The 22,252-nt window shown below is 42.0% G+C and overlaps 1 protein-coding gene across 2 annotated transcripts in view; it reads left to right on the top strand.

Moving 5' to 3' along the window:
• pigk (phosphatidylinositol glycan anchor biosynthesis, class K) overlaps nucleotides 1-21,710 on the top strand; it is a 31,678-nt gene extending 9,968 nt beyond the window's left edge. For both annotated transcript variants that reach the window (XM_054754451.1, XM_054754443.1), the window contains 4 exons: nucleotides 212-322; nucleotides 2,751-2,923; nucleotides 12,161-12,236; nucleotides 20,723-21,710. In XM_054754451.1, the coding sequence (XP_054610426.1) occupies nucleotides 212-322; nucleotides 2,751-2,923; nucleotides 12,161-12,236; nucleotides 20,723-20,839 (477 nt within the window). In that variant the 3' untranslated portion in view covers nucleotides 20,840-21,710. The remainder of the gene's footprint in view (nucleotides 1-211; nucleotides 323-2,750; nucleotides 2,924-12,160; nucleotides 12,237-20,722) is intronic.
• Nucleotides 21,711-22,252: the final 542 nt, after the last annotated feature.

Below are 22,252 nucleotides of genomic sequence, written 5' to 3'. Positions count from 1 at the left end.
GGTTTTTCCTTCATGATGTCATGAAAAGCCACAACTTACAAAGCGAGCGCTGTCAAAAGTAGAGCAAGCAAGGGAGAGGGATGATGGAGTTTGGTGCTCATAAACAGGGCTCTATGGACATACAGTATATTACTGTTAGAACTTACTGCTTAATAGGGAACCTATATAAGTAAAAATATACTTCATGTGACTTTTTTCCACCTCATTCCAGCACCAACCGGATCTGGGCATTGGAGTCCATCTGATGGACCGTTACACCTTCTACGTGCTGGAGTTCCTAGAAGACATCCACCCTGCCAGCAAAACTAACATGAATAGCCTGGTGAGTTCATTCATTGAGGAAAAAAAGGTGTATTTCTTTAGGTCTTTTATGTAGTGTTAAAATGGCACTGGTCCCACAGGACTGGCTGGACATGAAACAGAATGTATGATTAGCCTGGATAGGGTGTTGACCTTTGACACAATGGTGCTGGTTACAGGCTGCTTTTAGCCATGATTCAAACTCAGCAGCAGCCCCCGTTTCATCCAGCCACACGCACACACACACAGGGTAGAGATCCAATGCCATGAGGCAAGAGTCTCAAACCTCCATCCATAAGATGTATCTAATGCTGATTGCTTTTTTCCTACTTTTCCATCCTATTTGTTCCTGTGCCATTCCAGGGTTAGGATCAATACAACTCATTAGTCATCAATGTCAATGCTGTCTGCAAAGACCTACTACCTTTTGTTTTTGAAGAAAAATGACTCTCATGGCAATGGCAATCATGTGATTTCAGGCTTTTTGTAATTCAGACCCTGGCGATGTTGCAGTCAACCAATCCCCACTAATTGTGCACGGCCTCAAAATTTAGTCCAATCCCCGCAACTTCCCAACACATTTCGGCCAGGCATTGTCATTTTAACCAATCAAGTTTGTTCCTGAGCGGTGCCCAAATGCGCGCGTCAACTGTCTTAACCCAAGGGTGCTCAGTTTTTCAGCCTGCGAGCTACTTTTAAAATGTCCAAGTCAATGATTAGTATTAGAATTCAGTATGGCAATAAGGATAATTACACATAATTCCTCAATAATTGTGCACATAACTTGAGTAGTATGCCAGTTTAAATAGCTACGTAGCATTCATTATACACACCGTACATGTATTACGTCCAGTTAGCTAACTGCAAATGCTAGCATTTGCTATCAAACATTACAGATATACAAGAAAAAATGATTATGTGAAAGACAATGCAGCCAAAGTCAAGGCAACGTATTAAAAAGGTTTTTGCAACGAGCACATTTTCCAATTATTCATGAAATAATAGTTTAACAGGCGGAAATGTACAAAACCCGCCTATCTATAGTGGAGTTCAGGACGCGAAGCGAAACCATCAAACAATTTACTTTTTTTTCTACATAACTAGCCGTTACAAATGAAGGGATAACTTTTGTTATAGCTATAGGCATCTTAACGCGAAGTTAGGTTATCCGTAATCAGAATAATAAAGATGAAAGTTGTATCTCTGTGTGTAGTTTGAGACGTCTGCTCACCACTTTCTTTGTCACTGGAGGAGCACCGGCGAATCACAAGGGGAGCTTAATGTCAGCTGATTGATATCATGTGACATTTATGTGATCAAGCCACATTACCTTCGCGATGTAACGGTAGCTTGCGGTCTACGTAATGGGCACCCGTGGTCTAACCAATCAAATGAGTCGCTGCATGGCTGCCTCACGTCTCTACTTCCTTGTTAACATTGACAGAGATAGAGATGACATGATAATCCCTCATTGTCTCTCACTTAGAAACAAAGCCTTGTGCACATTCGCAATGGACCCGGTAGTGGCAAGCTTCCAGCATGCAAAACACACAAACTAATTTATACGATGCCGCTTTCAAGTTAAGGCAATGGATTTGAGGATAAGCAGCATTGAAGATGGATGGATGGATGGCAATGGATTTGGCTGTCAAGACAAGGAAACATGGCTGCTTCACGTAGGACTACTGCCATTGAAGGAAACAGCTCACCGAAAGAGAGAGAGCCAACGTTTTAAACGGAATTAGGACACTTTTCAATTTTGACATGGATTCACCAAGAGTTTGATTGTTCACCCACTAATAGGGAATCTTAGCTGAGATTAGAGCGTCGTGAGACAGGTTAGTTTCATCCTATTGATGTGTTGAATGAAGGGTTTAAGAAATATTTGTCACGTCTTTCTGTGCATTAAATATCCCATTTTACATTTTTCTATATTTCTGAGGTATAACATTTGAGTGTAGTTGCTGTGTGATAAGTTTAATGTTTGCAAGATGAATCCGTGAGTCAGATTGTTATATTGAGTAATGACCTCCTCCATTTTCCAATGGGTTGACAAGCTTGTCATGAGTTGATTCATAGCTAATGACTGGCATCTGTCAAATAAAGAGCTGACTGGTCGTCACTGACTTGTGTGCACCACAATATGCCACTTTATGCTGCGGCTTATACACCGGTGCAGCTTATATAAGAACAAATCAGTCGTGTTTTTCCTCTAAATTTAGTGGGTACGGCTTATACACCTGAAATTATGGTACTGAGATAATCCTCATGCTGCAACTTTGTGTAAAAAAGCTTCTGCGAAATCAGGCATTTTAGGACGCAACAATCACAAAAACAGCCTGTAAAATGCTGGAGGGACTGCTAATTGATAGTGATACATCCAAATGAGTGAGTACTAATGTAAGTCAATGTGACGTCCTTCCCTATCTTTGTGTGCCCTCCCTCCCCAGTTCAAAGTATGCCCCAAGAGCCAGTGTGTGTCCACTCCAGGCCACCGTACCGACCTGTTCCTGAGAGACCCAGGAAGTGTCCTCATCACCGACTTCTTTGGTAACGTCCGCAAGGTGGTGATCACCATGGAAACCATCAACTTGACAGAGCCCATAAAGCTGGTGGGAGATGAGTAAGTGAATATACAGCCTATGTGGTCACCTGCAATATTTACCGATATATTTGTTTGAAGAATTGTAGTTAATGACACACTTTGGCAAACGGGAACATTCCATCACATCTAACTTTATTTCACTTTTTCTAATAATATTAATGGACTAGATTTATATAGCACCATTCAAGGTACTCACAGTGAAGCCATTATTCATTCATCTTTCATTCATCCATCCAATGAGGTTCATTTGAACAGTTTTTCTTTCAGGCCAGTGTTAGATTTTTCACACCAGACAGTTTTGACTGCTCACATGCAGTCTTCTTCAGAGTGGTCATGTGATGTTCCTGTGACTGTCTTGTCATCTGATTTATACAGATGTTGGCGCTGTCTTCCTGCCAGTGAAGGCAGGGCGACAGTGTCATCTGCTGTCCGACCACATTCCAGTTCTGTGAGAGTAAAAATGCCCCCTCACCCCGGTTTATGGTCCTGTGGGCACGTTTACGTATTTCAAGTACCTCTTTGATCCAGTGGTGGTGTTTGTTGTCCTCCGTTCCAATGATGTTTGCTCCATTTCCGTCCATATTGTGGTTCTCTCTTGCAATGGTCAGAAATGGCGGATTTGAGTTGTTCCTGCTCTGCTTTCTGTTTGGTTTCTCATGTGCACGTCCTCGCTCTAGCTAAAATAGCTAAAATATAAATTCACTTTTTCCACTGTTGCAACGGGGACCATACCATATCTTTAGCAATGTGATAGGACACCACTTTGTGTTGTGGCAAGAGTCGTGCAGCCAGCATACAGCTTCACACATTCCTCGTATTGCAGTTTGTGCCAAGTTTTTAGGTAGCGAAAAATATTTGTTTATACTCTGAATTCAAAGTATTCTGACTAAATCTTCCAGTCGCTTCGACTGAGCAGCCTCCCTCCTCTTGCATGCACAGAGGGGGGCGGGCCAGGAGCTCACACACAGTGCAGAGAGATGAGGGAGATACAGTGCAAATTCAGTCTATTTGGACATGAACGATATGGTTGATGACTAAAGCTAAGAAGCTTTCTCTTTTTCAACGTGGTCGGATTGTCAAACTGCATAAGCAAGGCCTCTCGCAGCGTGCCATTGCTGCTGAGGTTGGGTGCAGTAAATCAGTCATTCTACATTTTTTGAAAGATCCTGAGCATTATGGAACAAAAAAGTCAAGACGTCGTTTAGACTTTGCCAGGGAGTATCAAACATGGAACACTGAAATGTGGAAAAAAGTTTTATTCTCTGATGAGAAAAAAATTAATTGAAGTTTTTGTGAACAGGATACCACATCATGAGATATTAATATTTAATCTGTACTTGGTTGGTTTTCAGTTCTTGAACCAGTAGTTTTGAGTTCTTGCAGTGCTGTTGGTGTGGCCCAACAATGGTTTTATGAGGTCTGCTATTGTTTTTGATAAATTTGAAGTTACTGAGCCTGTGCTGTCCACAATACGTCTTAATGGATTGTCCTTCTTATGTATTTTGGGGTTCCATATATTCGCGGTGTGATGTTGGCAGTTGGTGTCAGATTGTTGTGTGTGTGTGTTTTTTTTTCTCCTTTGTTTAGTAGGGGTTTGAGAGAAGGAAAGATCGAGGACGTGCAACCAAACACAAAGCAGAACTGAAGCGCTTCTGCAATGTCACGTGCTGTGGTACTAATTTTTTAAATGTATGAACATAAATGGTTAATAACCATACTTAATAAATGTAATATGTTGGGAAGTTATTTTATAAGTGACTTTTGTTAAAATACTTGGTTAGCAAGGGGATATTTCTATTTTTTCTTCTATCTTTTCTGTCGTCTTATGACATCCACTGAGACACAACGCAGACGTAAACATCATATGCGGTTACGTGTAACATACATAAATAGAATAAAACCCATAAAATGCAATTATATTTCAATGTAAACAACTATAAGTTGTTTTAACACTTATCCATTAAAAATAAATAGGTGGTTTTTTTAATGTTGAAATACAGGGTCAGGTAAAATGATCTGACACATTTGTAGGTTAAATAAAAGGCAAATAAAGTAAAGAAACAAGAAAGTGTTTTTATTTTCGAAAAGTACATATAATGCCATTCTGTTTCGTTATGTTTTAAAAATTAAATCGATCAAATGGGATCTATTATTGTCCACACACTCAATGCAGATCTAGTAACTCTGAAGTTGGTAACCCATAACAAGATGGTGTTTGGAGCTGGTACGGGATCATGTCTACCAAGATTGAAGTGCAAACGGAACGATCGTTGTGTTGCAGTTACAGATTCGTTTGTTTTGATAAACGTTTCCACAATGAAAGCGTGATGCTCACCAGTCCAATTCATGGCAGCAACTGAAAAAGAAACGAAAAACAATGGCATCATAAAGAAACAAAGCTAAATGGCATTATATGAAAAAAATGGCATTATATGTACTTTTCGAAAATAAAAACACTTTTTGTTTCTTTATTTGCCTTTTATTTAACCTACAAATGTGTCAGATCATTTTGCCTGACCCTGTATGTCTTCTTGTTGTATCTCATTGTGAACACTAGATGGCAGTGTTGACATGTTTTGTGGTGACCTTTTTCATTTTTTTCTCACCATTTTTTCCTTATTATAAACACGTGTTTTCTTCCAGTTGATTGAGGCCTCAGAGTGCTTATTCATAACTCCAGCAAATATAGTAATATAAGAAGACTAACGGGTCAAACAAGGACTGCTGTTACATTTACATCTGCTAACATTGGCCTAAATATTAATATATGTGTGAGCATATCTAGCGTATTCTCTTGTCTGAAAATCGATCGCGCTTATAGGTGAATAATATCTTCAGGGAATGCTCTTTAAAAAAAAAAAATTCCTCCATGTCCCCTCGGGGGCGACGTACGTTGTAAATAAATGCTGATGCCATCTCTGAATTAGCTAGACAGTGGACTAGTGGCACTTTCATAGCTGATTTTAAGCTGAAAGCCTGGACATAACCAGGTTGCGACCAGGTGATGAGTTTAGCACAAGTCAAAGAGCGCTACCTTTGCTGAACACGCAAGTCCGGCATTCCACTCAACATAGCTCCCTAACCCACTAAACTAAACTAAAGAATACCCACATGGACATGTTGTTTACATGTTTTATTTAGCTCACTTCATGACCATCCATACTGTATGCTGAATACAATAAACATATTTCACCATGAGAATTGTCGGTGGACTAGGGTGGCTATAATTCACAGCAAACAGACTTCACTACGATGTGCTACTTTCATGAGTGATAATATAAAACGAATGTCACAGTACAGTTCAGGAATGTAGACTCCCTAGATTTTAAAGTACAACTTATAATTAACAAGCTAATGTTGTCGCCATCTAATAATTGTGTAATAATTTATTGAATGCAGTAGATTGCAGTGAAGTTAGACATCGGTGTTAGCTGGCTAGTTATAACTAGCGACAACCAACAATTCAAACCATGGCGAATACAGCAAATGATTCAATATCTAATAGAAACATGAGTGACGTTACTGTGAAAATCAATAATTATGTGTAATTACTTAAATGTATACATACGCTTTGTTCGGTCTCCGCTCTGCCGTCATGTCAGCGGGTGTTGTCGCTCCTCCTACCCCTTCATTTCAAGTCTGCTCACCGACCACACTTGGTTTCTAGGGATGTACACACCTTAGCACTTACCCCTTGATTTAAGGAGAATTGGGACACCATTTGAATCTTGTGAACGCGCCTAACCTGGTGGTGAGAGGGGTAAGGGATAGCTGTTTTAAGTGTTGATTTGATTGAAAGTGCAGAATGGAAGCAAAATGTATAAATTGGCATTTGGACGCTCAGGTGTGTCATCGGGGTAGCTCCCAGCTTGTTGGACTTCATACACAGCAGAGAGAACTCAACAGGCGACCTCCTTGACTGTAGCGTCACGCCGTGGTGAACTGCACAGTGTACACGCAAATTTTGCATAAAAAAGCGCTTGCAGGGTGTAATAAACAAGCATTGTCACGAGATGGCCTTAGCGATTCATTCCTCTGTTCAATGTGAATTTGGGTTCTTCCCTCTTCTTGGCTTACACAAGCAGCAGCAGTTCCATAAAAGACAGCGAATGCAGAAATCAGTCCTTTTACAAATAATTTTTTTTTTTCATGAATGCACATTAAATGTTAAAACTTCAGTCGACTGCGCTCCTATTGAACACATTCTGCAGGACTGTAAGTGGACAACTAGAGGCACTTGCCATTCCTATTTTAATCATTCGATGTTTTGGCTCTAGGCCATTAAGTTATTGTACAACATTCTATCTTACTTTATTATTGATTAGTACTAATGCGAATCAATAATGCAAATCAGAAACACACCACCAGTGTTGCTGAACTGCCCTAATTCGGTCCTAGAAATAGATATTTCATTTGAAGCTTATGACTGTCAGGAGATGTGGAAGATCTGGGTTTGAATCTCTGCTTGGGCAACTCTGTGTGGAGTTTGCATGTTCTTCCCATGCATGCGTGGGTTTTCTCCGGGTACTCCAGTTTCCTCCCACATTTAAGAAACCTGCATGTTAATTGGCGACTCTAAATTGTCCATAGGTATGAATGAGGGTGTGAATGGTTGTTTCTCTATATGGGCCCTGCGATTGGCTGGCAACCAGTCCAGGGTGTACCCCGCATCTCGCCCTAAGTCAGCTGGGATAGGCTCCAGCATACCCCTGAGACCCTAGTAAGGGCAATAGAAAATGGATGGAAAGTAATTTTGGTACCAACGTGCAAACTAATGATGCCACCTACCCTTGGGAAATCCACTTCAACTTTTAGGAGAGGTCAAAATCAGGTCAAAGCATTTGCTGCCAGCGCTGTGCCAACCACTGCGTTTCCTCATTGGGAAAGCTGGGAAAGAGAACAATCACACATAGCATACGGCCTGTTATTAACTATAGTGCTGCTTTATTTTGTCTACTTTTATTGACCACTCACTTTACGCCCTCCTCCGCTCTCATCGCGACCATCTCCAAATGCACGTTTTGCCTCAGAACTGGCTCTTTCATTAAGTGAATAGCGATTGAGAGGACATTTTAATGGACCCCTCAGTCTTCTTCATTATACACTGGCTGAACAGTGTAATGACATTGTGCACTTAGTCATCTCCAGCCGGCGGCGCCTGTTGACCAACAACACAGCGGGTGCGCCGTGATTACCATTGAATTCAAGTCAATTTTCATAGCCAGTCACCCTGAAAACCTCATTTGATTTGTGACCCACAGCGACTGACCAAGTTAGCAAAAGTCTCTTGATCCGTTATTGGAGTTGATTAGTTGATGGTGATGGTTTGATTTATTTTGAACCTGCATACACATTACAGTGGAATACATCACATATTACAGTTCACAATTCCACATGGCCAAAAAAGAGTAGGAAGAAGCAAGACTTATTTAATCCTACCCTCCATCCGTTTCACATCAATTGCTAATCCATTTGTTCACTTCCTGTATTCAGCATATACCCTTTGCAAACTCTGAATAGAATAATAAGAGAATAATGCATTATAACGATGCATTACAATCAGAGTTGAAGTTGTAAATCAATATAAATGTAAAAAAAAGTTATATAAATATATAACATCCATAATAATAATAATAATAATTATATAATGACTGAAGAAGTTAATAGGTGACAGTTAAATAGCTGGATGATGAGTGAGTACAGACAATGTAATACAGTAGACGCCCCTACAACGTAAATAATCCGTTCCGACAACGTTGATGTTATAAGGTTTTTATGTTATACGAAGCGTAAAATACATGTAAATAGCCTAATAGGTTCCAAGATCTTCCCAAACTCACCCCTTTGGCTCTTCAAAATATTCAAAGTCCACCAAATATGGTGGGAAATTATAAGAAAACATTAGCATAAACATAGTAGATTAACATTCCAATATAAGATAAGGGAATAAATAAGATTACTGTAAATGAATAAAACTGAAAAACAAAAACAATCTTACCGTTCACGAGATGTCTTGATCAGGAGCACGCAAGTGGTGAGTAGGAGGGGGAGGAGGAGGAGGACTAGCCTGAGTCGAAACGCGACTCAGAGTCTAAGAGTCAGCTGGTCTCACAGACAAACGCACACGCACTACACAATAATGCTGTGTGCAAAAGTTTAATTTGTAACTTAATTGTTTAAGTTAGTTTAAGGGCGACTACGAAGAGGAAGGAGGTTGAAGGGACAAGCCTGTCTCTCTCACAAACTCACGTATGTGCTGTATAAGTCCGCCAATGAGATGAGAGCGTAGGCGGTGCCCCGATAATCAGCCAATGAGATGAGAACGTTGGCGGTGCCCCGATAATCAGCCAATGAGATGAGAGCGTAGGCGGTGCCTCGATAATCAGCCAATGAGAGCGTGAAGCGTCAGAAGGCGTTACCAAGTGTACTCTGTTAGTCTGAACTTGCACTGACTTGACGCTTTACATTATATGGAATTTCTTACGTAATACAATGCAAAAACTTTACATAAATTCTTTACGTTCAGTGGAATTTACGTAAAAGGAGGTTTACGTTATGCGAGGTACTACTGTACTTCCAAGTAGTGATAAGACATGAAGAGTAGTGAAATTGTCATTTGACTTAGCATTGGAGGATGCTAAGTCACATGGATAATTCTTTTTTGGCTTATGATTCTTCTTCCTTGTACTTTGTAAAAATAAACTGCCTGTACTTTTAAAAAAAAATGTATCATTTGAATACATTGTTTGAGTTCTTTGCTCAATATGTTCCACAATTTAATTCCACCTACTGATAACTGAAGGTTTTTACCGTTGTTTGTGCATATATGTGTTTAAAGTTTTTCCCAAGGTCATATTTCTCTGCTGTTGTTGAGGAGAATTGTATAACATTTTTGGTTAGCAAGTTGCTTTCTTTATGCATAATTTTAGCTCGTTTGAAAGTTATCAGAGCAGCACATTTTAATAATTGTGATTTTAGAAATAAAGTGTTTGTATGTTCTCCATAACCGGCTTTACGGAGTATCCTAACTGATCGTTTTTGTAGCACGGTTAGCGAGTGGCATCTACTTTTATAGTTATTTCCTTATCTCCACACAATAAGTTAGATATGGTAATACCCGAGAACAATAGATAGTATGCAGTATAGTTTGACCTGAAGATGGAAGCTGCAGACAAGGCAGGATGAGGCCATCTTACCCATTTTATACGGAATACAATGAAGTATTCATATTTATTCATGTCATTAGTGGCCAGGGGTGTTTATTGACAGTAGTATTAGAACAGTGTTTCCCCTACATTTATTTGTGGCAGCCCGCCACATTTTGACACACATTATACTGGGATTGACTGTGCATGTAGCTTGTTGTTACAACGTAGCCACTTCGTCGCTATACTGTATATAGCGAGTACAGTCATTCCTCGCTACATCGCAGTTCAAACATTGTGCTGTCACTCGTATCGCGGGTTTTCAAAAATTAATCAATAAATGATGGCTGGTTTGTGGTTGACTACGGCCTATTATTAGTTAAAAAAATGCATTTTTAAGCACATTTGATGTCTTGGTCTAAGTTATGCATTTGAAGTATAAAAATGGCTAAATAAACAAAAATACAAATATAATGCATTCAGAAGACATGGTATGAAGTGTAATACAGTATCTGTTGTGTGCGCCTTTAGGAGGCAGAGCCAGGGAAGTGACGTGTGTTACGCCAGCTACATAGAATTGACTGTAGCTGAGTGCTAGCAGCAGGTTAGCAGTGGAGAGACAGCAGCTCCTGTGTGAATGTTCACTGCATGTGTTCTCTGCTCGTTAAAAAAGCCATTAAAGTACATCATGAGTCCCTCTTTACCCACAAACAGTGGCAGTACAATAGTATTCTACATTGGTCTCTAGGTGTCAGTAACGGTACATTGAGGAGACAATAGCCACCGCTGGAAGTATGTTGTCAATGTGAGTGATCTTATTTACGTCTAAGATGTCTTATATTTTATTATTATGTCTAATAGCCATCTCGGCTCTTGATGCATTCCAGTATTGGCTGGGTTCTTGTCACCGTTTAAAATTGCTTCTGCACTTCTTTGGATGTCCAAATGGACAAGAGACTGTGGGTTTCCTCTGGTCTCCATGTTTTCATTGCGATTTTCATTGTTAGTTGCAATGTAATAAAGATGAAGGTAATTTGCAGACCTTTTTTGCGGTAACCCCACCCACCTCATTATGCAAACGGTTCGCTCACTGGGCCCAGCAAACTTGTGGAGCTAGAGTTGAACAAAAAAGACAGCTTCAGTTCGAACTCCCAAAATCTCCCACATCTGGAAGCACATGCGGCTCAGTCTTGTTTGTGACATTAAAAAAACAATAAAAAGAAGCGACGGAAGAAAGTTAATGTGTATTTGTCAACATTTGTTTTGTTTTTTGTTTCTTTAACTCACTTTTTGTTTCTCCCAGGTTATGCAAATTAGACAATGACGTCACCACAGATAAATAGCAGTCGTTTATAGTGTGAGATGGAACCCAGGGGGAAGTTATGTTTTTTTTAAGTGAACGATGCACGCACTGTTTTATTTGGACAAGGTGTTAGAGCGCAGGCTGCAATTTCAGGAAATTTAGTAGTAATGTTTTTGTTGGTTGAAGTGAAAAAGGAGCGAGGAGAGTGTCTTATACTTGGAAAACATTGGATTTTCCTCTTTGGCCCCAACTTGAGCCCAGCCCATTTTGACATGAAAAGCAGAGAAAAGAGAAGAATCTAGAAGTGCTCCAATGATGGAGACGAGCTCTTACGCTATTCTCAGTTGTACTTGGCCTAATTAGTGATGGATGCTCATAAGATGAAGGGATGATTGCTGTGACTTTGATTGCTGGCTGTTTCTCTTATATGACACGGTGCTTTGCACTCTCAGGAGCTAATCAATTCTCAATACAAACCTTTTTTTCTGTCCACTTTGTTCAACTTGTCAACATTCAAGCAATTGGATGCAACCATGCTGCTTTTTACTTAAATATCCACACAAAGCTTTTTTTTGTTGATTAGCAACACTGTGAAGCATACAAAGCAGCATTATGTGGGATTGATTTCAAATAAAGTACTGTATTGCTTTTAACGGGTATTGTAGTGATTCAGCAGCCATGGACACTTGATTTCTACAGCTATATATGAGAAATGGATGTACACCTCAGCTACACACACACACACACACACTGCAATTCCTGTTTTATGACCTTATTGTTTGTGCATTTTATTTATTTTTTGTTCAGTTTCAACGGTGGGGAGCTGGAAATGGAGAGACTCTCATATGTGGATCAACTACCAGTGTCAGAGATCATCCACCAGGTAAGAGAATCACACAAACGTCTGACTCACTTTACAGCAACCAAACACTCATCAGGCTTTTATTTATTTGAACTGTTGCACTTTGATCAGTTATTCCAGTCTCGTTTTCCGTCCATGCTTAATTTGTAGAGTGTGTAGTAGGTTGTGTCCAACACTCCACCAATAGATGTCTTTGTGCCATCTCCATGGTGACACCTCAGCATGTGAAATAAGAGTGGCTCCTGGTCTCGGTGCGGAGGAACAGCTGTGAAATCCGGCAGAATGGATGTGCGTGTGATTGCGGCAGGAAAATGTGTGCTTGCCTTGTTCCCCAATTAATTCGTGCTTCCGGTCGGGGCAGCTCTCTGGGGTGAAGACAACGTTTTCCGCAGAGTTGTGCACTTGGAATATAGTGATGAAATAATGGCATACAGCAGTGGTCCCCAACCTTTTTTGACCCACAGACCGGCTTGTGTTCCCACAAATCTCCCGCGGACTGGGGGGGGGGGGTTCGTACATTATAGCGATCTAATTTATTTTATTTATTATGTATTGTGTGAAATGAAGACATAAACAGCATCTGAATACCGACCCACAATCCACCAGTTGAAGCCTGGAGTTTTTCCAGAGAGATTATAACATTGCTGTTTGATGTGTGGGGTAAAAGGCAGTGTGCTAGCATGAATTAACTTTAGACAAATGTACACATTAGCACTCAATAAGTCATCAAAACTCACCTTTATGCATTTCCACCTAGTGTCTGTGTAAGCTCTCAGTCGTACAGGAGTTGTCCAATTTTGTGTTGGAACAACACAAAATTCCTACCTATTTCAAACCAGTAAATACCCTGAGACAAAAATTAGTGCATCCTAAAGACAAGACTCCAAACCAAAAACAGAGCAATGTGGTCTATTCCATCCACTGTAAAGATGAGGAATGCAAAGAGCACTACATTGGGGAAACTAAGCAAATGCTCCAAAAAAGGCTTTATCAACACCGCAGGGACAATTCTAGTGGGCCTCAATCAGCAGTACATCTACACCTTAAAGCAACCAATCACTCTTTTGAGGACAGCGAGGTAAAGATTTTGGCCAAAGAAAACAGATGGTTTGAAAGAGGAGTAAAGGAAGCTATTTTTGTCAAACAACAGAACCCATCTTTGAATCGGAATGGTGGTTTGAGGTTTAATTTGGACCCTGTGTTCAGCAGGTTACTGAGACCGAAACCCACAGGTCTTAGTCTTGCAAATGAGGTGGAGCCAGAAGCTCTTAGTCTTGCAAATGAGGTGGAGCCAGAACAATAGATGCTAACGAGCCAGTATCAGAGTCGTTCATACCCAACTCAGGGAGTGACACTTCCCCTTTTATCGGAGGTGCTAATAGCAGGAGAGGATTAAACCACTACTCCGCCCAGGCTTAGTGTAAGGAACCAATAGGAGGAGGGTGTTGGCACACCAATTCCGCCCACTCTTACTGTATTTTAGGCCTAGGCTACCAGCACTTATTAGTTCGCTGACGAAGCTCTTTGGATGAGGAGCGAAACGTCCGACACCTTCTTCACAGAAGTACAGATGACGTCTCAAGAAGCCTTTTCCTCGATTTCCACCTAGTATCAGCATTTGACACCAAATATGACATGAAAGAAAAATGCTTAAAAATACAGTAGTAGTCTATTTGCGGCCCGGTAGCAAATGACCCTTGGCCTTACAGAACTATCTGTGTTCATTGGTGATATCTATATAAGACCGGCCTTCGCTCTCAGTATTTTTCAATATTTGGTATTTATTAGAATGTCAAGGCTCCACCATGCCTAAAAACCATCAAGACAAAAACACACAGCAATATGTTTATCCTGGTCAGAGATCCTCTATATGACGCATGGTTTTGCTGGATGAGGGTCCACAGGACACTCAAAGACCCTCTATGTAAAAGTGGTCTTAGTCTTTTGTCTGTGTGCGTCTGCGTGTGTTCACATTGAGAGGTATTGCAAAATGCAGTGCACTGAACCCTGGATGTTGCACCCAAAACACTCAAAATGGTGAGTGTGCAGTGCTGGACTCTTAACCACCATCAATACTCGCCATCCTGGCTGCATAGCAGCAGAAGAGGTACAGTTGGTCCTTCACTCTTGTTGTGATTTTTCAAAAATGATTTAATAAATTATGGCTGTTTTGTGGTTGACTATGACGTATTATTAGTCAAAAAATATTGAAAGACAATTCATATGTAGTATTCTGGCCACTAGGCATCAGTAATAATATACTAATGAAACATTAGCTTATATTACATTACCTTTACTTGCACTGCATGGAGTCAGCCATGGCATGTCTGACATGATAGAGTGGGAAAAAAAGTGCTGTGTGGAAGTGGTATGTTTTTGGCTTCTTACTTTCCAATCATCATTACCAGTGGGTGTGCAACGACTAATCTTATTTGGGACAACACTACACTGACTACATTTGCAAACAAAGTACACAGTGTACAGAGAATACCGTACTGATGTGTACTGATGGAAGTATTTCATTTGAGACACTGCATCTGCTTTTCCTTCTAGCATTTCTTTTTCTGCCTTTCTCTCCTTATGGATGCATATGCATATTACCACAGGTTTTTCTTATTAATTTTTTTACTCCTGCTGTTGTCTGGCCTGCGTGCCAATTGTCTGCACTTAGGGACACATGACCAATGTCCCTTCAAGCTTATTGCCAGCTCTGCTGTCTCTGCCATGTTGAGAGAATCCCTCTCCATCTTTTTTTTTTTTACTTGAAATTCACATATTGACACTCATCAGACGCACTTGAGCAAAGAACTGTAGATGAGAGCAAATCTTGCACAATTTTAATGTCTTGAATATTCCCCAGAGGCCCCGCGCCTGTGGCAACAAACACAAATCCAATCATTGATTGTCTACTCGTCACTCAGCAAAGCAATTTCCCATTTGCCGTAAGACCACGCGCTGACTTGTAAATAGAAAAGCCATCAGTGTGACTGACAGCAGATATGTGGCCATGTGCTTTATGCTAACTTGTGTGTGTGTGTGGCTAAAGTGTTGGTTCATGCACTGTCACTGGTGGCATGATGAGCCCCCTTTTCTCAATCAGGCTCAGTATGTTCAGTGGTGTAAAAAACGTAAAGCCTTTCTCCACCCACTTTCTTGTGTATTCTGCTTGGTATTATTATTATTATTATTATTATTATTATTATTTTGAAATGCTGGTCTCTGGCTTGAAAATGTTATTTATTCTTCTGCCAGCTTGACAATACGCCTTCAGAGAATGGAGAGTGTTGAAAAGAGTGAAAATGAATTCTTTCACGTTGTACACGCAATGACACTCTTGCAGAGTGGACGTGGGATGGCGTAGATCAGAGGCCTTGGCCGCCCACTCTGTTGGCTCCCATTGGAATGAATATAATGCCAAATGATGCAATTTAGATAAGCAAAAATTGACTTTATAAGGCAATAATGCACCCTGCAAGCCCAGTGTTTGCAGGCAATGGAGTACAATAAAGGTACACAGTGACGTGCTGCATTAATTGCAGTGTTTTTGACCTTGTAATGTTTGTGTTTTGGCAAGTGTTTGAGACGTCCCCTCCCCTCTCTCAACGACTGTTAGCATGATAATTATCTCCAGTCAATCTAATGGGTTTGCCGTTAATTAATTTCACTGTGTAAATTGAACAAGCAACACAAAAGAAGCTGGCGTAACCGAGGCAGGCTGCTTTTGTGGATGCATCTGTCCTTGGCTGCAGTCAAATGTGAACTGTTCAATCAGTGAAGGTCGCCCAACAGGCATGTTGGCAGGCAAGCTTCCGCTCCCGATTCTTTCCCCTTGCCTCTCTCTCCTTTCTCATTTATGTATCGCAATTTCACCTTTACATTTTTATTTTCCTTCTTGAAGCAGCAGCGTCTTTAAGTGAACTTTAGTCCAAATTCTACATTGCAGCCTCTTTGTGATAACGATACCATAGAACCATTGTTGTGTACCAACAAATGTGCACATTAGCGCTCAATAACGTCATGAAAACTTACCTTTATGCATTCCCACATACCATCAGCATTTGGGAACAAATATGAGGTGAAAGAAAAACAGGAAAAATACGGTATAGTCTATCTGTGCAGCGTGGGAGAAAGTTAGCACACGCACAATGGTGTGTTCAAGGACCATCGAACAAAGTGTGATGTAATGTCAGCTGGGATAGGCTGCAGCTCATCCGTGACCCTAATGAAGACAAGCGTCGTATAAAATGTAGACGCAAAGGTGATTTCAAAACATATGGATTCAATCGAGCGTTTAATTGGGACATGGAGAAAGGGTAGGATTAAATAAGATCTGCTTCTTCCTTGTCCTTTTTGGACTTGAATTGTGTAGCAAATTAAATTGCGCAAGTGAAAATGTGATGTTGCTCAATGTAGCTGTCCGAAACAATAGCATTATTAATCTTCATAGACCCTCGTGGGCCATCGCAAATGAAAACGGTACTTAACCAGGATGCCGCAGATGACTACAAATTGCACTTTTACTTGATTTGAGGTTTTCCCACCTCTATTTCTATGTTGTGCTAACTGCTTGCTCATTTGAGTGGCCATATGCTTTGTCTTCCTGTTAGCAGTGCTGGCGTGGCTAAAGGGGGAGTTACATCGTTACTACGTGCTGGCTACGTGCAAAAATGGGGAAAATTGCAAGAAACACGCGTGTGGCCCGCACGCATTTTCAAACCCGCAGACAAGTACGCAAAGCCCGTAGTAAGAAAATTGGGATGCAAATTATTTTCTGCGTGCACGCAGGACAACGTTGCAGGAGTGCGTGGAGGAGTGCGTGACCCTTGCGTGCGTCGCAAGTTTAAAAATACATTGTGTACATTGCCTGGCCACGGCAGCGGCTCCCCCAGCTGTACACTCTGGTTCTCCAAACCTTCGTGGACGCACAGCACCTGCTCACATAGCGTATCCGACATTAATCCACCTTGCCTGGCCATGGCTGGTGGCTCTTCCCACTGTACACTCTGGTTCTCCTGGTCACGATAGTCAGTTCAGTACGGCCATCTTGCAATCGAAGTGAGTGGGCTGCACGAGCCTCATACGATGCCCACACACATACGTCCTCAGTGAGTAAAACACACAACAGCCTTACATGAAGTACACCTAGAACGCACAGGTTGCAAGTCGCACCCACGATCTAAAAGCTACCAATTTGGCGAGCAGCACGCACTTGTGTGTCACGAATCACTTGCTTTATAAGTACGACACACTTGCAACCCCTTTCACTGCCCTACTTCCTCTACGTGCTGGCCACAGCCAGCAATATTCCCGAACATTACGGAGCCTGTGCATGTGGTAACACGTACTTTGGGATGTGACTCCCGCCTTCGTGTCACTGTCCCCCGCGATCTTCCTGCACCCTTGTGCTTCAGCACACGCATACACGTCAGCTGCTCCTGGTGCTTGCACGTTCCCACATCATGTCACATCAGCATTCCAGGCTGGCCTATGGAGTTCACGTCTTCAAGCTGAAACGCTTACAAAAGCACACTTATTTTTCTTCCAGTTTCACTTCCTGCAGTGGTGCTCTTGTGGCCAAATATGTTTGTCTATATTGTGTGTTAAGCCGCATCTGTTGTGTTGTCGTTTGTCTCCCAACCCTGTCTGGACTTGCTGGCTTTCAAGTTATTTGCGTTCCGTATGGAAGAGAATCTCCTTTGATTCCACTTGATTGAACAGTGAAATATACAGACCCTTTCCAAAAAATTTGAATGTCATGGGAAAGTTGTTTAATTTCCATAATTCCATTCAAAAAGTTAAACTTTCATAGATTATAGATTCAGGGCCCACAATTTAAACGATTTCAAGTTTTTATTTGTTTATTTTTACATAATTTGGCCTTCCAGCTCATTAAACCCACGAAAACAGGAATTCAAAAAATTAGAATACTGTGAAGAAATCAGCCCAAATTTTGCAGGGCATGAATGTTTTAAACTGAGTGTCACACACTAATCATCTACTAAACTCAAATCACCTGCACAGGCTTCCCCAGGTGTCATTAAATTGCTTCAGTTTGGTTCAATTGTCTCAGTTGGGTTCAATATGGGGAAGACTGCAGACATGACAACTGGCCAGAAGACCATCATTGATACCCTCCATAGGACGGGTAAGCCACAAAAGTTCATAGCTAAGGAGGCTGGTTGTTCAGAGTGCTGTGTCCAAGCATATCAATGGAAAGTCTAGAGGAAGGGCAAAATGTGGCAGGAGAAGATGCACCAGCAAAAGAGATGACCGTGGGCTTCAGCGGATTATCAAACAGGGAAGATTCAAGAATCTGGCAGAGATCCAGAAAGAGTGGAATGAGGCGGGAGTCACAGCTTCAAAAACCACCACATTCAGACGCATCCGGGAGATGGGCTACAACTGTCGGGTTCCTCGGGTCAAGCCACTTCTGAATCTGAGCCAACGTAGGAAGCGTCTCCACTGGGCCAAGGAGAAGAAGGACTGGACTGTTGGCCAGTGGTCCAAGGTCCTCTTTTCCGATGAAAGTAAAGTGTGTCTTTCATTTGGGAATCAAGGTCCAAGGGTTTGGAGGAAGACGGGTGAGGAACAGAACCCAAGCTGCCTGAGGTCCAGTGTGAAATATCCACAGTCCGTCATGATTTGGGGTGCAATATCCGGTGCAGGTGTTGGTAAACTCTGCTTTCTTCAATCCAAGGTCACCGCAACAGTCTACCAGAATGTTTTAGAGGACTTCATGATTCCTTCTGCTGAGGATCTGTATGGAGATGCATGGAGATGCAGATTTCATCTTCCAGCAGGACCTGACCCTGCCCATACCGCCAGAAGTACCAAAACCTGGTTTGATGCCCATGCCATCACAGTGCTTGACTGGCCAGCCAACTCACCGGACCTAAAACCCATTGAGAATCTATGGGGTATTCTCAAGAGGAAAATGAGGGGCACCAGACCCAACAACAAAGAAGAGCTGACAGCAAGCATCAAGGAAATCTGGGCTTCCATAACTCCCAGGCAATGCCACAGGCTGATTGCTTCAATGCCACGTGGCATCGAGGCAGTGATTAAGGCAAAGGGATTCCCAACCAAGTATTGAAGATTGACATATCGTTTTGAAAGTACCCTATTTTGATTGATTTGATGTGATCCTAATTTCTTTCTTTTTTTCCTGCAAAACTGAGAAGTAAATGGTGATTTCTTCACAGTATTCTAATTTTTTGAATTCCTGTTTTCGTGGGTTTTATGAGCTGGAAGCCCAAATTGTGTAAAAATAAACAAAAACACTTGAAATCGTTTAAATTGTGGGCCCTGAATCTATAATCTATGAAAGTTTAACTTTTTGAATGGAATTATGGAAATTAAACAACTTTTCCATGACATTCAAATATTTTGGAAAGGGTCTGTATTTGCAGGCAGACACCGGCAAGATTTACTTTTGGCACTTGTTTTTTCCAAACTGAAAATGGGCAGCATTGTCACGTAACCTGGGATGGTAACCAGACCTCTGGAGATTATCGGATACTTCAGCACCATCTGTGTCCAGACATCTTCCCTGGAACATGGTGAGGTCAAGGTTTACGGAATGCGTCAGTCGGTAATTGCTGGCATGTGGAAGGTTGGACTGAGTCAACAGGGCAGGGTGGCTAAAAACTGCATGATCAGCGCAATCACACAAGAGTTCACCTGTCAGTTGTGGACACGGCCTTAAGACGAGCGTCCAAATTGTGTTTAATCCAGTTCACTAGAGCCACAACGTTTGGAGGGACTGAATGTCTCCTCCTGTCGGTCCACCTTTATCTCCATCTGTAGTGTCAATGTTTGCTGGTTAGCAAATGTGTTCCTCGGCATGCCAAATAGACACCGACGCACACATTGCTGCATGTTCTTTTGTACTGGACCGCACACAGTGTTCCATCCGGGGAACTTGTCTGCGTTCATCCCTGCCAAGTCTCGCAGTTGTGGCTCTCAGGCTGCCTTCCAAGTAAATAATTGCGACTTGTATAGTGAGAATGACAGAAATCTCTTAAGTGCCTGCTTGCGGTGTATGTCCCCAACTGAAGAGTTGGGCTTTTTTGTCATCTTTGTAGAGGTTAAATCTCATCTGGGTGCGAAATACTGCCGGCACATTAGCATATAAATACACTCCTTGTGAGACGCATGTTGAATACCGGCCGGATTTAAAAGTATAATCATACACAAAATGATGACGTGCCGGTGAACGGGACAAACATGAGGCAAGGGAGGTGTATTGATGAGTCTGGGCGCGGCTTTTTGTTGGAAACTTGTGTGTGTGCGGCCGTGTGTGTGTGTGTGTGTGTGTGTGTGTGTGTGTGTGTGTGTGTGTGTGAGAGCCCGCCTGCTTGAATGACAGCACAATCAGTGCTGGCCTCAACAGGAGAAATATGCACACTATTACTAAACTGCACCCCCTCTACCCACCCACCGCCCCCTTCCTTCCTACCCCCCCACCCCCACCCCCCCACCCCCACCCACCCACTCTCTTCCTGTAGAAACCCAAACAGAAAGACTGGCACCCTCCCGACGGCTTCATCCTGGGCCTGTGGACCCTCATCCTGCTGGTGTTTTTCAGGACGTACGGCATCAAGCACCTCAAACACATCTTCTGATGTGGCTTCACCTCTGTGGGCATCGACCTGAAGAGGACAGGGAAACCTTTACTGAAGCTATGTTAAAAGGAAAGGTGGACCTTGAGAAGTTTTGACACTGGGACATTGGTTGTATTTCAAATGTGACGTATGGTTGTATTTCAAATGTGATGTATTTGAAGTTAGGAGGAGGAGGTTTGCTTGCAAAAGTTCTGCAGACCATCGCCACACCACTCGGGGTAAGCATGCACTGAACTCAAGCCCTGGAATGAGGCTGCTCCACATATTTCTCCACATTTTCTGGAGGAAAATGCAGAGTGAGGACGGGCTGATTGGCGGTGACTGGTGCTGCAGAGAGATGACTGCGTAACGTCTCCCCTGTTGGCGCACATTACATCCCCTGCCCGTCATGTCATATGCTCTGGGAGGGTAACAATCCGACATAATATCACATCTCCACTTTCCCATTCGCCAAATTGCCCTCCCAGCGGAAACCGTTCATTAGCTTCCCAGACATGTACGGCGCTGAATGCATTTCCTGCTGATGGACGGCCATTTCTGTGGTCATTCACAGTTGGGGGATAAGTGAGTGATAAGCCAGTAAGCCACCGGCTGTCCGCAACCATCTCCTTCGTGATATAATGTGCTTTCTTTCATTTGTCTTTTTCCCTTTCGCTCCTCACGCAGCACTGTACATCACTGCCTCATCGCCGGGACGAGTGATTGATGATTAAAGCGAGATGTGTTAGCATCAGCCACTGGATACCTTTTAATCTTACACAGCATTAATACAATAGTCATCTCTTTTTGTTCTTGCAGATTCTCCCAGCAAGTGTGATTTACTTCCTCATTTGGCGAGATGCTGATGCCATGATTAAAGATGACACGAATACATTAGTCTCTAACTGAGCTTCCCTAATTACTGGGTAATGGTGGGTAATATGGCAGACCTTGGCGTCCTTGAAGGTGTGCCAGGTGGGGGTAGTGGTACCTTCTTTTTTTGTCTGTTGAACTTTGTTAAACAGTGGCGCTGCTTGAGATAATATGCACACCTTGCCATGGTGTTTCCACACAAGGAGCAGCTCGGGCAACCCAGTGAGTTGCTTGCACTCCATCTTCCTCTTCCAGTCGGGCACCTCAAAAGACAGAACAGCCAATACATCATTGGATGACTGCCCAATCGTTATCGCATATTGAGCCGTTTGTTTTACAATTGAGCAAATGTTTTCCCCTGCCTCTTTGCCATGACGTTGACATATAGAACATCAGCCTTTATGATTCCTAAAGTCTTTTTATGCAAATTTGATTTTAACCGTGTGTTCATGTGTTTCTAAAGCCTAAAACCAGAAATAGAAATAAATTTCTATCCTCTCCTTCACTTGTTTACTCCACTTTTGAGAGAGGAGGCGCTCAAACACTTGCTTTTCATAACAA

Source organism: Dunckerocampus dactyliophorus, chromosome 2 (genome assembly GCF_027744805.1).
Source record: "Dunckerocampus dactyliophorus isolate RoL2022-P2 chromosome 2, RoL_Ddac_1.1, whole genome shotgun sequence".
Classification (NCBI taxonomy): domain Eukaryota; kingdom Metazoa; phylum Chordata; class Actinopteri; order Syngnathiformes; family Syngnathidae; genus Dunckerocampus; species Dunckerocampus dactyliophorus.
This window is presented reverse-complemented; position numbering and strand designations above follow the sequence as displayed.